At 36.0% G+C, this 19,973-nt stretch overlaps 1 protein-coding gene across 1 annotated transcript; it reads left to right on the top strand.

The window, feature by feature from the left end:
• Positions 1-1,012: 1,012 nt before the first annotated feature.
• On the top strand, positions 1,013-19,961 carry LOC137949785 (anaphase-promoting complex subunit 4). The gene is made up of 19 exons (XM_068795971.1): positions 1,013-1,150; positions 1,236-1,347; positions 4,023-4,114; positions 5,989-6,072; positions 7,284-7,523; positions 8,105-8,185; positions 9,345-9,496; positions 10,164-10,324; positions 10,422-10,522; positions 10,604-10,678; positions 10,788-10,967; positions 13,192-13,274; positions 13,360-13,458; positions 15,641-15,745; positions 15,840-15,978; positions 17,445-17,666; positions 17,745-17,897; positions 18,764-18,845; positions 19,580-19,961. The coding sequence occupies exons 1-19, from the start codon at positions 1,079-1,081 to the stop codon at positions 19,672-19,674; spliced, it is 2,328 nt and encodes a 775-aa protein (XP_068652072.1). The 5' UTR covers positions 1,013-1,078; the 3' UTR covers positions 19,675-19,961.
• Positions 19,962-19,973: the final 12 nt, after the last annotated feature.

Raw genomic sequence — 19,973 nt, 5'->3', positions numbered from 1 at the left:
TTGTCGTAGACTCACTTACCCCACGTCGTCTCGGTAGTTGCTGCTTCCGTCGCAGCCGTCAACCCCAACAACAACTCTTCACTCCCCTCCCCCCGTGCGCACGAAGACATCATGTTATTTCACACATGCGACCTTTGCTTCACAAGCATGTGAAAAAAAAATTGTTTCTTGAACTCCGACTGTCTGTTCCTTATGCCTCTTGAAGATACTCAAATTGTTTGAGGTACTCTCCTGATGCTAACTCCACTCAAGTTTTCAAGAAGAACAAATTAGTAGCATTTCAAAACTGCTATTGTATGAATCCATGTTCTGTAGAAAAAATGAAAATGGGCATACGATTAAGTCATCCAAAATCATTATTTTTGATTTGGTGTTCCAGTCCTTGAATCAAAATGATCTGATCGAGTACAAATGGACAAAATTAGCATTATTTTTCAAATGAATGTTTTTGTATTTGATTATTGACTAAAGTTTATGTGTAATTATGTACCTTTTATCAATAATCTTATGCATAGTTTATAGATAATTTTATGCAGGTTAATATAGAGAGGTTATATCCGATTTTAAATAGAGATTATATCCAATTTTATGTAAAATGTATGTATAATTTTATATACAATTTATTTGACTTATATTTTATACAAAATTTTAAATATAAGTTGGAGGTAAAACTCGGTTAAAATCATTAGCTGGATTACAATTTTAAACTCATGCTAGGTCCGCTAACCAAAGGGGGAAGGGAGGGAGGCTCGATTTGATACCCCTACGTGTGGGGTTATCATTTTTCCCTGGGCGGGTTTCGAACCCCAGCCATTCTCGCTCCACGCGTAATAACCATCCTCGCCTTCAGCGGTGTGGGCCATCTTCAATCTCGCCTTCAGCGGTGTGGGCCATCTTCAATCTGGCCTTTAGCGGGGCGGGCCATCCTCAATCGTAATCTTTTCGTCCTCCCGATGCTTAAAAACCTTAAACATTTCGCGCCCTTCTGGTTTTAGAAGGGTTCGCGCTCTTTGGCAACTCTGGAACTTCAATCATCTCCTTCGGTCTCCGCCTACCTGGGTTGCATCGTCTTTACGCAATGGAAGTCGACGAGATGGAAGCAACGAGTATCCCATTTCAGCTCCAGTTTGATAAACCAATAGCGTCTCAGGTTTGATTCTGTGCACGCTTCTCTATGCGTGTCATTTTGTGACTGCATCCTTTGCTTTGCTGAATTTTTTTTTCTTTTAATAAAGATCAAGATCGCCGAGTGGAATCCGGAGAAGGATTTGCTAGCCATGGTTACCGAGGATTCCAAAATCCTGTTGCATCGTTTCAACTGGCAGAGGTTATGGACGGTATCTCCTGGTACTTCTCTTTCCTAATTCCTACCGCAGCTTGTATACAAAATGAGATTGCTATCAAATGCTTTTACGTATTCACTACATGTGGTCTACTTATATTTGGGCAATTAGTCCATTCGTGGGTATTGTGAGGGGCGTTCACTTGGGAACCGATCGAATCCCAAACTTTGGTGGCTATCGAAACATTTCCTAACTTGACTCCTCGATGGATATGAATTTTGAAATTTTACTCCTTTTCTGTTCCTAGGTATGCTTGCCCATTCAGTCATTTGATTATAGAATACTTCACGGAGTCCGAAGTGAGTACTAGGTTTTCTTTGTAACGAGACTCAGGCAACTGCAACCTGGATATATATATATATATATATATAATTTTTTTTAAATTGAAGTTGAAGGAAGTCTCTTTTTACATAATTTTTCACTTTGCATGCTTGCATGCAGGTCGCTGTTAGTGGCCTTTAGTCAATAAAAGGGCTTCTCTTTCTCTCTCTAAAATCTGGCAGTTTCACAGTGCCGCTGGTTATTATGATGTTAGTTTGTCCAGGTTCATCCCATTTTAATAGGCTTTGCATGTGTCCACTCCTGGCACATTTTCTTTCTCACATGCAGGTGGCAAACAGTACATCTAATAGTCAATTGCATTTTCTAAATGACATGGATACCTGCATATAGTAATAAAAAATAATTTGACAAGAACACAATTTAAAGTAGAGAACACAATTCAAAGACAAGAAATAAAGTTGTGATAAGTGAATGAACTGAAATGATAAATAAACAGACAGAGACAAGCAGAGGTATTTTCTAAAGTACTATACAAGAAAAGAGAAGTAGTCAAGACATGCTTAAAACCTAAATCCGCACAAGGGATTTCAATTTTTTACATTTCAAAGAACAGAATTATATAATGTCAACATTACTAAAGAGAGGCTTGTTCCATTGAGGAAGGGGTGAAGAATATAGCTATTGAGCTTTCAAACATGATATATGAACTTGGAATCTGATAAAATTATCTATTAACTCAAAAAATCATGCACCTTGAAGTTGGTGAATTAGCTAAAATGACATTGACTTCAACCTAACACACTTTCAGTCAAACTTTGTAAATATGAGCATAAGCCGTGAACTGTGGGAACATATAAGCGATCTCTGAGTGACCACCGACACAATTTTTTTATTTTTTTTTAAAGTTAAATTGGTTGGATGAGCTCAGAAGTGGATCATCAGATGAAAGGGAGATTGTTTTAGGTGTTGGGACTTGGAGATAAGGTAAAAAGAAAGAATTTTGTATGTTTAAGTCAGGACACATGATGAAAGAGAAGTAACCTAGGAGCAGTTAGGAGGAGAATATAAATGTAGAGATGAGCTAGTAAGTGCTGTAAGAGGAGATAATATAAAATCCATTAGGTTTGAGGGCATAAGTGCCTTCATACATCGAACATAAGATGTGCATTCTGAGCGTAAAATTTTATCAGTGTAGTGTGAGAAAAAAAGACCAAATAGCAAGTGACTAGTCATTAGAATTATTCGGTGAAAACCGTAGATTAATTAACAACTGTCAGTCTCACACAGAAAGTAACTTTTGCTCTTTTTCATCACATTTTCAACTCTGGAGATTTTAAATCTTTAATATTTTGATTGGTCTTTAATGTTTGTCCTTGCTATCTTTCTTTGTCTAGTTTTGTGTAAACATTTGGTGCAGGTTCAATGCTATAAGGGAGAAAACTGTGTTTTCCCAATATTTATGGTCTGTATCTGAATTCAGAAGACTTGTTAGGCCAATTAAATAAGTACAACATCCGTCCCAATTGGTTTTTTCCCCATTACTAAACATTGTTGGTTCCTCATGAAATGTAATTTCATAAGTTCGAAACAAGCTATGTAATTATGGAATTGAGCTGAGATTGGTTCATGCCTAATAGATCTCAGTGGCCAACTTGATTTTGGATCTCATCTGAAGTGGTCAAGGTTGGAGTGCATTCAGATTCAGCTGGATAATGGCCTAGTATATAAGTGTGATTAATAGAGGAAGCTTGGATCCTGACTTATGTGTGACCTTTCTTGAAGGCCCTTTGTTTAAACAAAGAAAATAAAAAAAAGAGCGGTCAACAATTCAACAAACTGGACATGTCAGGAACAACCTTCAGTTTATTACATAAGCACCAGAATTGCATGTTTTCTACTTTCTTTCTTGAACACTGACGCATGAAAATATTCTCAGCATATTATTGTCTCACTTCTGTTTCTTCTGAATTTGCTTCTTCATTTTTCCACTCTCTTTGCTCTTGCTACCCTTAATCTTTGGAACTCAGCTTGCTGATACGTACTTGGTTTCAGGAGTGATGCTCTGCTTGACATCCTGACTTCTTTTCTCTTATTGTTCTTTTTGTGTGGGATTCCATATCCCTGGAGTAACTTGTATGTTCCTTTTGGTCAGTAATATTTTTAGATCCAGAATGTCATTTCCATCATGCTGTTGGTTAGCATATATAAAATATATGTACAGTTCCATCTTAAAGTATCTTTTCAGTAAGCTTCTTGAACTTCTGAAGTCTTTAAATTGCAATGGCTGTTACTCTTTATGGCACATATTGGTAGTATAACTGCTGGGACATGTTTAACTTGTCGGCATTATGATTTTTCTAGCTTAGATCTAGCTGATGTCTCCTCATTCTTCTTCAGGAAGGTGCATTACATCTTTATGTTGGCGTCCTGATGGTAAAGCAATAGCAGTGGGACTTGAAGATGGGACAATTTCACTACATGATGTTGAAGTGCGTAGAATTGAATAAATTGCTCATTTGTGAGTGTGAGCGGGAATAATCCCATGTTAGTTAATGCTGGAAAAAGTTCCTGTGGTTATTAATAAAAAAAAAGCTAATGTCGGCGAGTAATTTTAGGATGAACCTCGACCCTACTTTAACATGGAATTAAAGCAGGGTCATTTATCCTGTTATTCTCAGTTTGTGCTCTGTTTAGTTTGTAATCTGTTTATATTGTCCATGGCCCAGGTCAGTTGTCCATTTGTTTACAGCTAAACATGAGGGGTGTGCATTAGTGGGAATAATCTCACATAAATTAAAGTAAAAAGTAGTTCTTTAATTATTTGCTTGGAAAAACAAAAGTCTCCTAACTTCAGCTAATCATTTTAGGATGGACTTGGTCACAACTTTAACGGTGGCTTTTCTCTTTATTGAGTTTGAGTTGTTATTTGTGACATACAAACCCCAAAGTTGCAGTTGCTGTTTTTGGCATGTTCATAGGAGACAAGTTGTGCAAAGGTTAGAAGGGTGTTGTCAATGTCAGTTGGGAGTTTAGAAAGAAACAGAAGATGAGTGAAATTGACCTGGATAGGAGTGATGAGAACACTTGAAAGAAAGCCAACTGACAATGAAGCCAATAGTTGATAGAATGGTAGGGTGAGGATTCATGTTGCAGATCATAACATAGTTGAAATGTGGCTGTGGTGATAATGGTCATGTCCTGCTGTGTGAATTCAGAGGCTACTCTTTTCTTTTAAATTTTTATAATGTCAACTTGGAGGCTACTTTTGAAGCCATAGACTTTATTATCCATATTGCCATAGATACTGGCTGCTATGTTTCCTGTTTGTTATGGAAACAAAAACCATTTGGGGTTTTCTTGAGTTTCAATGGATATGTCTCCATGAGTTTACATATGCACTTGGTAAACATCTAGTTGGTTGCATGTAGATTATAAAATCAAGCTAAAGTTACTCATACTCAATTCATTTGAAGTTGAATAAAATTCAAATGTAGATTATAAAATCAAGCCAAAGTTACTCATACTCAATTCATTTGAAGTTGAATAGAATTCAAATGTAGATTGTAAAATCAAGCTAAAGTTACTCATACTCAATTCATTTGAAGTTGAATAAAATTCAAATGTAAATTGTACATTTAGATGTGTGCTTTAAATAGTTTATTTAAGTAATATTTATTGTAATTTATTGGCACAAATTTATCACATAGCACTCAAGCAACAATCTCAACTTTAATCATCACTGGCTATTTCGTATGTTACTTCCTGTGTAGTCCCTGATTTTCTTTCAAATGGATCAATTTAGGTGATTTAAAAGTCTTTTTGGGTACAATTTATCCATCAATCTTAAGTGGATTCTCACTCTATTGAATTATCCACTAAAGCTATTATTCATATATGGAGTTTTTGATGGCTAACTTTCAAAACATTGAGTGCTTAGGCCCTGGTCCATATGTTTTTTTTTATTCACACCATCTCTAGGTTCTGCAATTAACATAATCTGTCTAGAAATAAGACAACGGGAAAATTTCTGTTCAGATAATGTGTTAGTTCCAGGCATCACATTAGTTTTGCACATAAAATTCTGAAAAAGTTTGATATTGTAGCCATGTATCTACTGATTGACCTTCAAAGTATCTACAAACTGCTAACTTTTTTGTGGGAATAACCCCATATAGTTTACAAGAAAGGAGAACTTTTCATCCTTTGTGTATCAAAATGAGTCATGATGTTCTGATGTGTCGGTAACATGATTGGCCACTATCCATTTGAAAAAATAAATGATAGTCCACTTTAGTGGGCTTCTCCTGTCTAACATGTGAACAAAAAGTTACATTAGTTGCTTGTTGTACATTTTCTGGAACAGAATGGGAAGCTGTTGAGAAGCATTAAGTCCCACAGTGTAGCTGTTGTTTGTCTTAACTGGGAAGAGGATGGGCAACCTCCAGAGGTATTCTCTCTCTCTCTCTCTCTCTCTCTCTCTCTCCCTTTTGCTCTCTTTCAAACTAAAAAAAGCAACAACTAGAGGAAAGTAAAGAATTTCTAAAACTCACAAAGCTTTGTAACGGTGACTGATTTCTTGAAATTATTTGAGTGAATGGGGTACTCCCAACTTGTTTTCCTGGTAGTTTATGATGTGGAAAAGGTTTCAAAAGATTAAATTAGATCTAGCACTCAATTTTGAAGAAAAATTGTTTAGAGTTGGACTACTTCTATTTTAACTCTAAAGGATCATTAACCAAATAACCTGTGAATAATCATCCTCAGATAAAAAAGGGAATGCGGTTACTTTAGGAATTTTGTTGATCCCCAACACAAGCAAAAAGGACTCAGTATATATTTTACCATTCATTGGTGGAAATGGCACCTACATCTTTTTCAAAAAAAAAAAAAAAGGCAGCTTAGTTTTAGCTTTTGGAGAGCCTGGCATGGTTGTAGATTGAAGAGAGTCTAAAGTTGGATGCCAAGACAGAAACCACTCTAAAGAGTGATAGTGTCCTCAAACTGTGCCAGATCCAGACAATATGGGTCTTTTTGATTCATGACCTCTGCTATTCATCTACTCTGTCTCTAGCCTGATAGATGCAATAAGAGTGATTGTCTAATTAACAGTTCAAATCTGATCCTTTTGATGTTAATCTACCTAGAAAATTTCAAGTGGAGAGTACAATATGTGGTGATGGAGAAGGTGATAAGCATGTGGTCCTGTGTCATCTTCAAAATGAAAAGGTAACAGACCTATAACAGACCTATCTGACCAGAAGGCTGAAAGAAGAAAAAAGTGGTGTAATAAATTTTTCATGTGTTTATGGACTGATAATCGAAGGTGAAGAATGTAAATGGTGGATACCTAATGATGCAAGCATGATAGAAGCAAGATAACATATTCTTTGTTCTCTAAAATGCCTCAAAATTTCCATCTGTTAAGGTGTGTTTGAGGAAGGAGTGGAAGTTTTGATATTTGAAGGAAAGGAAGCCTGATTTGCTTTGCACATTCAGATTTTTTGGCAGTTTTACAAGTTTTCTGGGCATGTGGGTCCTATATTTTTATACAATTCTTTTTTCCCCCCCTATATATTTCTCTGTAAAATAAATTTTCAGAGACTTATCTTAGCTCTTATTGCTCTTTTTGCAACAACCAATTGTGCAATTTGGGTTCAGGATGACGGTGAAAACATCTTAAATTATGAAGACCGTACATCTCGTTTCTTCCCTGCTGCTCCAAGAGTTCCTCGGATGCCGGGGCTGTCAGCAACAGATGCTGGATTCATGGATGATGCAGAAGATTCCTTCAGGGAGCTATCCAATTCTTTACATCAACGTTTGAATATCTTGTGCAGTGGAGACAAGGATGGAAGCATTTGCTTTAGTATATTTGGGATTTTCCCCATAGGAAAAATTGTAAGTTCGTATTCAGCTTTTCTGTGAAATGCCTCTTCTTTTGGATTTTTCCCATGAGAAAAAATGTAAGTTCATATTCTGCTTTTTATTGAAATGCCTTGCTCCTCTCTTTCTCTCCCTGGATTTTCCCCATGGGAAAATTTGTAAGTTTATATTTTGTTTTTTTGAAATGCCTTGCTCTCTCTCTCTCTCTCTCTCTCTCTCTTATGCACACACCCATATTTCTCAAATACTAAAACTACACTTTTTTTGGAATTATTAAAATAGTATTTTTCTGGGCTGCAACATATAATGAAACCCCAAGAAAAGAAGTGTCTTCTGACTCTCTCTTTTTCATTTCTCAAATAATAACTATTCCCTCTCCCCTGAATTATAGTATTTTTCTGCTAGCCTGCAACTTATAATGGAACACCAAGAATAAGGGAAGATTGCTGACATATGTATCCCATTTTTCTCTCTTTAGAGTTTTGACTTGCTTGCTGATTTGTTATGCTTCTGATGCTTGTACTGTTTTGTTGTGTGTTATCCCAAATATGTATCTTCAATGATGTTTCATTGAATGGGTGACGATGGTATATCAGAATGTGCACAAATTCCCTCTGCAAAATCCACTTGTAGGAACGAAAACCATGTATCGGCTTCTAAAGGCTTCTATCTGCAAGGTATGCGTGTTTTCTTTGAAAAGCTTCTGCAAATAAACTATTATAAATGAAACTGTGATATTGAAAAATATCTATATTTTCTTTTTCAAGCTAGTAGCTTTCGGCTGTTTGGAATACCAATGTTGTGTTCTCACACATGTGCCACCATTTTGAAATAGAAACTGTTGAATTCCTAACAATTTAACTGTACTTATACTTCAATGTTATAGACTTTAACTTCATAACCTGCTTTTAGAGATATGTATGTCACCATTGATGGGCATATACATCAAACATTGCCAAATGGAGTAGCACAAATAAACAAAGACACAAGGGTAAAATTTGAGATGGTTTGGTTATGTCAAATGGAGGCTCAACGATGCATAATTTGGAGACTCTTGTTGTTGTTGGTAGAGGGACCATAAGAAAATAATACGAGGCTGCAAATGACTTGTGTGGAAGGGTCACTTGGATGGAAGGGTAACTTGGATGGAAGGGTAACTGTGCTGCTCAGTTAGCTGAGGGCAGGAACATTGATGTTGCTGAACTCAACATGTCTGATATTTAATGATGATGTTCATGAGGAGAAAAAAATCGTTTTCTGGCAGGATCAAGTCAGACTGTTTTGAGGCAGCAAGTGGAAGCTTCACAGTTGGAAAGAAATTAATCCAACATCATGAGATATGTGATATGCTTTTAAGAGCAAGTAATTTGCTGAGTGCTGGGCAGAACCCTCATTATCCTCGTGCTTCTTTTCTAAGAAGTGGTCTGCAGCAAGAAATTGTAGATTGAATCACTGATTGTGAGGAAACAATGACTTTAGAGACCTTTAGAATTAAAATTACTAATTGTGTAATTACTATGAGTAATCTTATCAACCTCTTACGATTATGCTACATAATGTTGTTTTCATCATAATTCGACCAAAATACTATTCAATTGTATACTAGTTTGGCAGTTTAAATAAAGTACTAGTTGAACTCTTAGATATGTCAACTAGTTGTTGGGTTCTCTCTTCCTCTCTGTTCTATATGTTTTGCAGTCTTGCATTCTTGTTATTGTTAAAAAATGTTGAACTCCTGAAAAAATTGGTGCTTCGGTAAAGGTGGATGACCTTTTCCTTTTGTTTGAAATGGTCTTTGTGCAACTTCACTTCTTGATGGATGAGTTTCTTGCCTAGATCTCTTTGTCAAAAGATCTTCGACAATTAATTGTTCTCAGCTATGGAGAGCATATTGAAGACATGACCAACCTGAAAGACAATTCTAAAGATAAACAAGCTTCAATTAGCTTGCACAGCTTACTTCTCAATACCTCTATATTTAGAAATAGGTGAGCGGCATTATCATTCAATATGGCATGTTATTTGAGCTTTTATTTGTTTAAAATTTTTATTGACTTGGTATTTTCCATTGCTTTCTTGTCTGTAGCTGCCATTTTCTTTTTCTTCTTCTCATTTATTTATTTATTTATTCTGTGGGATTTGTTCAGAATAGGAGGGGTGAGTCTGACCTCCTGACCTGACCCACCCCCTTCTGAATCTGAATCGACTTGGTTGAGTCGTGGGTTGATTTGGTTGGTGGGAACACCATGGTTAGAATCCTGTAATTTTAGTGCTAGCTAGTTACAGGCCATTAAAGTAGCTGCATTTTTCAGATTTCTTCCTACATTAACTATTGCCCCAGGATTGAAACCTGAGATTTGCATTTCAGGCTAAATGGGTCATTCACTTTAGAAAAGAGATTAATATTTAATTTTCAGGACAAATCTGGAAGGAAATTTGAGACATAAGCATTAAAAGTGGAAAAGATCTTATCTTTCAGGAAAAGATTCTTTCTCTTCTGAGGCTCGAGGGCTCTCCACTCCTCCGTTTTCTTGTTGTGTATTTGCTCATGTTAATGAATCACCATTTCAAAGAAAAAAAAGTTGATATTATTATGTGAGTTGCTTGCAGAAACAACTAGAGAAAGTTCTTAATAAACATGCTTTATGTATACAGGAAAAATGAGCTTCATCAGATGGCCCAACAATCTTCAAATATTGAGGATTTAATTGAGGTTGTCAGGGTATCACTGTCACTAATGCATAAGCAATGGGCTGATGCCATGCGTACATTTCATGAAAAGTTTGACCCTTTATCTTCATTGATTATTGATCATGGTATCTATTGATACTTTCACCACACATACCGACAAATAATTTTCATGAATTTGTTCTCCATTTTCTTGTGCTGCATTTTTAATGCTTTTCCCTTTAGGACTTGATTCTACTTCTCAAGAGGAGTTCTTAAGCCTTCTAAGTGGTGCTCGTACAAGCCCACCAATTCATCAGTTCCTAGTGAACTCTCTCGGAGAAGCAGTAAGTTGAGCATCTAGTTTTGTAATTTCTGATGCCCAAACTGAAAATTTATGCTCACTTTGTGGCTCTTGACCTGAGCAGGGACTGAAGCGTGTATCAAAAGCTATTGACAGTGCTGCCAAAGAACTTCTTCTCATTGTTCGCGATCATCTTCAGGTGTCCATTTTACTTTTGGCTGTTTACTATCCTTTCTAATGTATTTTTGATGATTTATTTTCAGAACCTTGTGTACAGAATTCTAATGTAACAATGTTAAACTATCTAGCCTGCTGCAGAAATTATTGCATTTAGAAGTGGGGAACTTAAAGGGCTTTCAAGGTGGCGAGCTCGCTATCATAGCATTGGGCTGGATGAGAAACTAGTCAATAATGCGATGGAAAAGGCTGGTATGTTACTGGTTCAAGTTGAACGGTTTCTACGGGTGCTAGCTGGTGTTGCCTATCAGGTACCTCTGGTTGTCTTTACTCAGTTTGTTTCCTATTTTGATTTTTCATATCTATGAAGGCTCACTCAGTTACTGCAGCAAGAAGAAATGAGAGATAGGCTTAATTGGCTTACTAAATAAAGCCAGTTGACTTTTACTAGTTGACTTAATAAAAGCCAATATCAATGAAAATTCTGATTGATCTGTTACTGAATACAATATGATCATCCTAGATACAAAATTAACTTAATTAGAAACTCAGATCCTTGTATTTCATTAAAAAATGAAAATTGACGATACGCCAAATTTCAAAAAACACCCAATCCAATAACTAAGTAATTTTGATGGAAGGAACTGTTGAAATTCAGGGAAAATACATATGGGTTGGTTGGTATAACTTGAATGAGAGATAAGAGTCTTCAATTGAGGAAAGTTTGGATTAAGGTCAAAATCCTCAATTTTCTGAGACACCTATTTTCAGATATAATCAAATATCTGGTGAAGATATTGAATTGAAGCAAGAAAGGGAGAAGAAAGGAGTACTAGATTGATTGAAACCTTCAAAGGAAAGAAATTGATGGACAAACATCCAAATTAAGAATCAACCAGAATTTGGAAAGTTACTCTAAATTGAATTTGAAGGAATGGCTTAAATGACATGGTTGGAAAGGAACAGTTGAAAATAGGCTCGGATGCCATAAAATTGTTAAAAAAAAAAAAGATTTGGAGGTTTTGGATATGTCAAGAGATTGTAGGAATACTCTTTCTGCTTTTTCATTCTCTTATTGGATCTGAATGCAGCTAGGACACTCATGAAACCAAGCAATTGCTATTAGTGAACATATTATGGAAATGAATCTCTCCATAAGACAATCGAATGTAATGCCTTGATGGGTCTATGAATCTGCCAAACTTTGCCTGTTGCGCAAAGTGTGAATCCTTTGAATTAAAATATGATTACTGTTAAGGAATAGTTTCACATGGATTAGTGAGAACAAATATGTTGAGTTTATTAGTTGGGAAAGGGGTTTCCTAAGATGGTTAGTCATTTTGGGATGGGCCTTGGACCCAACTTCACAATAACAAATATCAACAATCTCATCATGAATAAGTAAATACTCCCAGGAAGAAATCTTGCAAGAGGAAAATCATTAAATCACCACCAAAGAGTTGCCCTCAACCACAAGAGTACAACTGTACAAGAGAAGTTTTGATGAAATAGGCAACCACATGAAAGGGTGTTTTCTCTCATATGAATCATACTAACCAAATGGTACAGAGTGTCTGACCTGAATGGTTACAAATGACTCCCCCATCCTTGGTGAGACCTAGATCCCCGCTAGAACTCACATCAAATTCATGAATAATTTAAACTGTTTACACTTAAAGTTCCTATACCATATAATATTTAGAGAATGACACTTTTGAGCCTTAATAGTGGTTATGAGGGTGACTAAGAGGCATTCTGGTCCCCTTTGACTGTCTAATTTTCTTATACACTTTGCAGTGCAGACTATATTGTGGATGCTTTAGCCCGTACTGGAGTTTCCCATCAAAAATCTTGTTGAGGAGCGCTCCCACCCTTTAGTCTTTTCTTTGTAATTTACAACTTTGCATTGTTCTCTATTTGATTCTTTCCCATCTTCATGGGGCCCTTTTCTACCTCTTTTCTCTTTTTAATGTTCTTATCCTCTTTAAAAATATAATTGGTGATGATTAATTTTTAGCTCCATTATGATAGGTATCTTATTTTGTTTGTGTAATGTCAGAAATATGTAATAGACATGTATGCTGATTTTTTTTATTTTTTTTTGAAATGATGCTGATTTTTATTAAGGCAAAAGCTCAAAAGAGTAATTTACAAAGGAGGGAAGCCTTCCCAGACAATGAGATATTGCTGGGAAGTTCCGAATTTTACCAATTTATCAGCCAAAGAGTTGGCTGATCTAAGAATGAGATTCCAATATGTATACTGAAAATATTCATATGCATATAATTCTGTTAGTTCATGTTTCATCCACTGTTATTTCTACTAGTTCATGTTTCATCCACTATGATTGCTGCTAGTTCATGCTTCATCTGCTATAATTTTTTATTTTTTGTTTTCACTGTATTTTTTCACCCCTTTGGACTCCTTATGTACTTCTTTGTTCTAATTAAATTAGTCACTATTACAAAGAATAATATTTCTGGTTTTCGTTGGTTGACTTTTTTGACTTAATTTATGGTATAAACTGTGATCCAGTTCCAGAACTTTTTTGCATGGCTTTCCAAGTGTATAAAGCTACTGATGTCAGAGCCAAGTGATCAGCTTCAACCATTCAATTGGTTTGACTATTATGTTGCCTTTTTGTATCTCATCTTCAAAAGATTCTTCTTTAAACTACTGTAACTGGTTGTCATTTTTCATCAGTGAGCTTATAGTTGTATTCTTGAAGTTTCTTTACAACCAAGATCCTGTCAGACAGTTACTGGAAAATGCTGAACTGAATCACAGTATCAATATTGATCAGTAAGTTCCTTTTCTACAATATATGATCAAACGTTGTACTAAATCACATATCTTGGGTTCTATGTTAATAATTAAATTTTTTGGTTATTTGATTTCTACATTCATCTAGTAACTATTTTTTCTTCATGTATCATCATTTTTCATGAGAGGGTGGTTATGCATTATTCCTACGGTAGCGTTGGAGTGTCATTTTGATATATGGAGATCAAAATGTGATTCATGTGACATTAGAAATTGTTTTCTATCTTCTTTCCCAGTAAAAATAATTAAAAAAATGTTTGAAGGTCGAATTCATATCCCTAAGATTTTTAAATTGATCTAAAGTTGTTATTTTTGGCTTTAGGCTTGAAGACATTTACCTTATTTCATGTTGTTATAGTCAAAGTTTGATTCAGGTCTATCCCAAAATGACTAGTCAAAGTTAGGTTCGCTAATAAAAAAACAATTACCTCAAGTTATCCAACTGCTCAAACAAAGACAAGTCTTCCCAGGCTTTACTTTCCCACCTAGAATGACTGACTCTGATTGGAACGCACCACCCTTCGCAAGTGTCACTAATTGAGGGGTAGAAGTAGCTTAAAAGGCTTTTGAGGGTTAATAAGATATGGTAAGTAACAAGCATATGACTTATATTGAACATTGCCATTTTAATAATTGAATTTGAAAACTAGAAGTAGCCTATATACAAGATACATTTAAAAAGGTGAATAACTCTCACCATGACAAATTGCCAATTAACTTTACTCCCTAGATCTCAGCAATCATTATACTTACTCTATTTGATTTTATGACAAAGAGTTGACAAATCTACTATTAGTTACTTAATATATTAAAATTTTTCTTTAATTTGTTTTATGAAGGTGGGAGAGGCGTCTTCCTGTTCCTTCCTTTTGATGTTGGGAGGAAGGGGTTTAGGTGCCTCCTTGTTTGGGAGTGAGGAGGAAGGGACAGGGCCTTCCCCTCTTTCCCCTCCTCTTGAATAGTAGCAGTCCATCTCTGTTCTGAGAGAGGGGGAACCCTTTCCCTTCTATCTCCTTTGTTCCTTCTCTTCAAATGGAGAAAGTTATTGTGAAGAAAAAGGGGGAGAGAATGGCCTTCCCACCATCGTGCGGTGGAAGGGAAGTCCCCAATCACCCCCTTTTCTATTTGTTGAAGTTTTCAGAAATTTTATTTTTTTTGGGGGGTGGGATGAGGGGGCACTCAAGGTGGTGGGACCTGGACTTAACATTACATATCAAGAAAACTTTCACTCAAGAGTAGGAGAAATACTTGCCTCTTACTCTGGTCCCTATGGAGTTTCAACTCTAAATCAGCTGGAATCCAAGCTCAAGGTAGTCTTAAAAATTTTCAAGATAGATTTGCAGGCAGCATCCATGTTGAAGGCGATTTCAGTAATGTTATTAGCTGTGTTCTAGGAAGAAGACCCTTTCTTGGCATCATTGGTGTTGTTTTCATGAAATTCAGGATTTGACTAATGCTGTGTTAAGGAATAATCCTACATGGATTAGTGAGTCCAAAGATCTTGAGTTTATTAGTTGTGAAAGAGGTTTTCTAAGTTAGCTAGTCATTTTGGTATGCATATTGAACCCAACTTCACATGGTATTAGAGTAGGTACTCATATGTGGGCCTACACCTAAACTATCCACTTGTAGAGCCACAAAAGAGGGCCTACACGTGAGGAAGAGTGTTAAGGAATAATTCCACATGGATTAGTGAGTATAAAGATCTTGAGTTTATTAGTTGTGAAAGAGGTTTACTAAGTTGGCTAGTCATTTTGGAATGGGCCTTGGACCCTACCTAACACTATGGTCTCGTCTCATCTTCCTCGAATTGCGAATGGATTAGTTGATTCATTGGCTAAGGAGGAGGTGACCCTCCAATCCCTCATTGTAAAGGGCCCCTCTCCTTGATTGTATTCTGTTTCTTGTTTTACCTTTGGGCTTAATGAATTGCCCCCTTTTTCAATAAAAAAAAATAAATGCAAGAAAACAACATATCAACATTGTTATTTTATTCTTTCTAATGCATCTCCTGGGCTTTTATACTGCAAAATGGCATCTTCATATGTTTACTGCATCATAGCATGGATTTTAGCTATTTTCTGTCAATTCATTCTCTTATTTGATTAGATTTTTACAATTTTGAAGGCTTATGATTTTTAGGTATGCATGTGTTTGTCAGGGATACGATGCAAAGAGTTGAAGAACTAGTCAAGTTTGGAGGATTTTCTGACACTGAATATTTGCAGAGGACTTTGACCAAGGAATTTGAGGAGATGGAGGATAGGTACTCCTGCTGTTGATATGTGTGTATGAGAGTACTATTTGAGGGTTGTCTTGCTTGTTAACTGATGTATTTTTCCTTGTGGTGTTGGTATTAGCTTCAAACTGGCTTTCTTAATGCCATTTACCACCATCTCAAAGAAAATTTATTGTGAAGATCTATGGCCATTATTTCCACTCCCATCATCACCAACGTTGTCCTCCTTTAATGTCCCTACATCAGTTTCATTCTATCAGGTATATTCCTTGTTTTAAACTGGTCTATCTATATTTTGGTTGGTTGATTATTTTAGCTCAGTTTAAATATGAAATAGTAGTTTTTCTTTCATGGTGGTAATGAACATTATTGATCAATGATACAGAGATAATGCTGGAGGGAGGAATCTCTAAAAGCTTGAACGTTAAATACAACAATACTATTGTTTATTTATTAATTAAATATTCTGTAAATTTAAGAAAAGTTCCACAAACATTTTCTGCAGTTGGTCCATTCTGTAACTTTTTGAAGAAAGAAGGGAGACTATATTTACTTTTTTTATATGTTAAGGATTTTATAATACGGATTCAAATGGCTGAAAAATGAAATTCTTCTGTAGTAAATCTTAGAAACTCTAGTATAATGCAACAAATCTTGTGAGCTAATCAATAATCAAGTGAATGTTTAACACAATGTTTGTATGGTTTAATTCTATGGAATAAGTAGAGATTAATTATATACTTATTTTTGTGAATAGTTTTGAGTAATCTTATTTTTTGAAAAATATGATAATTTTCTTAGGAAAGGGAAGGGAATAAAAGATTACGAAGTTACATCACGGCACATTACAACAAGGCGTAAAACATTCAAGAAGCAGCATTAGAACATAAACAAAGCTCAATACAATGAAAAAGGGTACTGACTGAAAAGCAACCAGCAAAATTTCCTTCAAGATAACTCAAGAGGAAACCAATTCCTCATAACAAGATGCTGTAGTGAAACCCTTGTGCATGCCAATGAATCTTCTATACTATTTGCATTGCACAGAGTGACCTTTGAGCGTGAGGACGTTCACAAATATTCTCACGATATAGAGTGAGAAAATGCCACAGGAAATTCCCTGTATAGAACTATGAAATAACACCAAAGAGTTGTCTTCTTCCTAGCACTGAAAAAATTGTGGAAAAATCCGCAACAAATAGAGGACATGGAGTTTGGCCTTAAATAAATCAGTGTCCAAATGGGGTAGAAGAATTTGTAGTAAACATTTTTATATTTTTCTCTTTTTTCTTCTTTGGTGTATTGGGATATGCCTCTTGTTTTTTACAAGAAGGCTTTATCATCATGGTCTACTTGCATATATGCTGAAAATGATTATCTGGGAACTTAGTAATATGAGGATGAAGAGTTTACCAGATTGATTTGCATTTGTACATCTGATCCTTGATGGGTCCCTTTTCATTAATCTACTTTTCATGGTTTTTTGAATTGACTTAAAAAAAAGCTGCTACTGTTTGGATTAAAAGTTTTGATTTCATGGAACATATTCTCAAACCTAAATTAAAATGATTTCTGTATTGATATTCTGATCTCTTTAAATGTTGTCGTCTAGGGCCACTGTCATGGATTGTTCAGTCAATGCGTTGTGATACAAGAAGTATAGTCTAAATAATGCTGTCGTGTTCATGAAGTCCTTGTGGACCATAAGATTTCTGTTTCTGTGCAGGATGTTGTTTTGGATCCTTTTACACACATTTCTCAGAAAATACAGGATTATGTTTGTTTCAAAATACCAGAGGATTCTGTCTCTGATCTGCCAAGTACTGTAGGCATTGTCAGGGGTTTTGCACATGATTATGCTTGTAAGAACGAGGGGCACACTTTTTCAGAGGCTGCATTATTACATATTCCAGCTGGGTTCCAATGCGTGGATCTGTCGCTCTACAAGGTAATGGATTGGATATTCTGCAGTTGCTTTGAGACTCTGTTCACCTCATTTGGACTAAATTTCTCTCTGCTGAAACAGGAAAGCCAGGTCGTTTTGTTACTAAATGAGACAACTGCCACTTCTGAGAGCCCTGGTAAAGCATGGTTAATGATTGTTGAAGCTAGTACTTTGCCATTTGTTTCAGTCCCAAGAGTGTCTGAAACAAGCATGTGGTGGTTTCACGATTTAATGGTAATATATTAGTGCTTTTTTTTCCCTCCAAAATGGTTGACCAAATAAATTTCAAGTGATTCCATTTTTGTTGACTTGCAAAAGGCAACATTAATCTGGAATGAAGTTCTTTTATTCTGATCGACTTCAGAAGGACTCAACTCCAGCCACCTAGCTGGATCAATGTCTCACCTTGATCACACTTTCTTATAAAATATGATTATTCTCTAAAAATATGTAGTCTCACTGTGGGCATCTTGACTCTTGCAAATGTCCAGGGAGTTGTGACTCAAATGTAGAATTCAAATGACGGAATCATCTGGGTGAAGTAACATGTATCAGTTTTCTAAATTATGTATATTTTGAAATTGTTTGTCGATTTGGATGAGGGTTATCTGACCATTAGTAATGTGGCCTGTTTAATTGGAGTTCAACCGTATTGGGTCCCTTCTTCGTATCTGTCATTCAAAAACCCGAGGATAGAGGGGAAAACTATCTGATCTGGATGGTTCAATACTGGTTCGCTCACTGAACTGTGCAAATAAGTCCTGTCATCCCCTTCTCCCCTCATAGAGAAAATGGAGAGGATCCCTCCCCTGTCAACAACAGAGATGGGGGAGGGTGGAGGCCCCCTCCTGTGTGCAGCCAACAGGGGTTCCTCCTTGCTTCCTCCCCTGCATTTTATTTTTAAAAAATGTTCTGTTTTTTAATTTTAATCTTAATTGTGATATCATTATGATGTCATACTAATTCTTCCTTTTTTTTTTTTGTGTGTGATTTAACTAAAACTGGCCAACTCTCTGGGTCAAAAGTCGGTCCGGTTCTAATACCTCTGATTTGAACAATAACTCGAATGGTTGTTGTTTCTGCAACTGTTTTGATTTCAGAATTTCGCTGTGGAATTGAACATGGAGAGAGGAAAAATTCGATCCATCCCACACTCTGTAACTGCTCCATTGGCTGTTAGTAGTAAGTAATTCAAATCTTGCTGAAGTTTATTTAAAGGTTTTAAGTTTATAGCAGAGCAACGATTTTGCTTCTATGACTCTTTTCACTTGAGGACTTGTATTGGTTCAGCGTTACAATCTGTAGTCAAATCTTACTTGCTCACATATTGGAACATGTCATTGCCCTATAGTTTTGACTAGTAACTTTTGATACTATCATGGCAATTGGTAAGCATGGTATGTTTAATACATCGGGTGATTTGAGTACAATATTCCAGATGTATCTATTGAAGACAATAAATAAAATTAAAAATGACTAAAAATTAACTTTTCTTTAATGTGTACTTCGTGCATGTTGTCATCATCATCAAAACCTTGTGTGCATGTGATGGATGTAGGAACGGTAGCAGAAATCATGAGGAATAGGCAAGTAGTACTCTTTGGTTGCATCATTTTTTATTTATTTTTGCTTGGTTTAGATGATGCAAAAAATGGGATGAACTTGATGTTCTCTACTATATTATTGTGGGCCGGACCTTGGTGTTTTAGTCGTTTGGTCAAGCTTTTCGGTCCCTGCTCATCAGGGTAGGAGCTTTCAGCTGCTGGTCCTTGTGTCCCACATTTGTTCTGTCCATAAAAGTTCACCCAAGCTAAAAGCAGTTAGATAGCTGCTTTCTCTGGGTTACATTCTCTATAAGCTTACGAATCATCCCATCTTAACAATTTGGTCTAGTTCTGATGAAATTTGTTTTACAGCTTCTAGGGGTTTAGCTTGTGTGTTTGCATCACGAAGGCGTGCTTTGGTATATATTCTTGAGGAAGATGAAGATGAAGTTTCTGAGATGGAATGAAGCTATAGTGGTGAGGTGATGCATGCAAACAAGTACGACAATTGCCTGTAGTGTTTGCAATCTTATTCAATCGTAACAGGGTGTGGAGCAAAATTTCTTTCCCCTTGTAAGGATCTATTCGTCTGTATTCGGTTTATTGCATGAATCCCATACGAGTAAATGTGGTTTCATACCCAACCACTTATTTGTAAAGAGAGTAGTGTTGTAATTCTATTCCTGTATAAGAATAGTTTAATTATATTTCTTTGGTTTAAATGTTGTAGATGATTAAGTTTTGAGATATTCAGTTAGAGAGATAA

Source organism: Aristolochia californica, unplaced genomic scaffold (genome assembly GCF_029961685.1).
Source record: "Aristolochia californica isolate CCGP_79_NKW_82.1479 unplaced genomic scaffold, dmAriCali1.0.hap1 SCAF_14, whole genome shotgun sequence".
NCBI classification, from domain to species: Eukaryota; Viridiplantae; Streptophyta; class Magnoliopsida; order Piperales; family Aristolochiaceae; genus Aristolochia; species Aristolochia californica.
The sequence above is the reverse complement of the archived record's forward strand: the minus strand, read 5'-3'. Positions and strand labels throughout refer to the sequence as shown.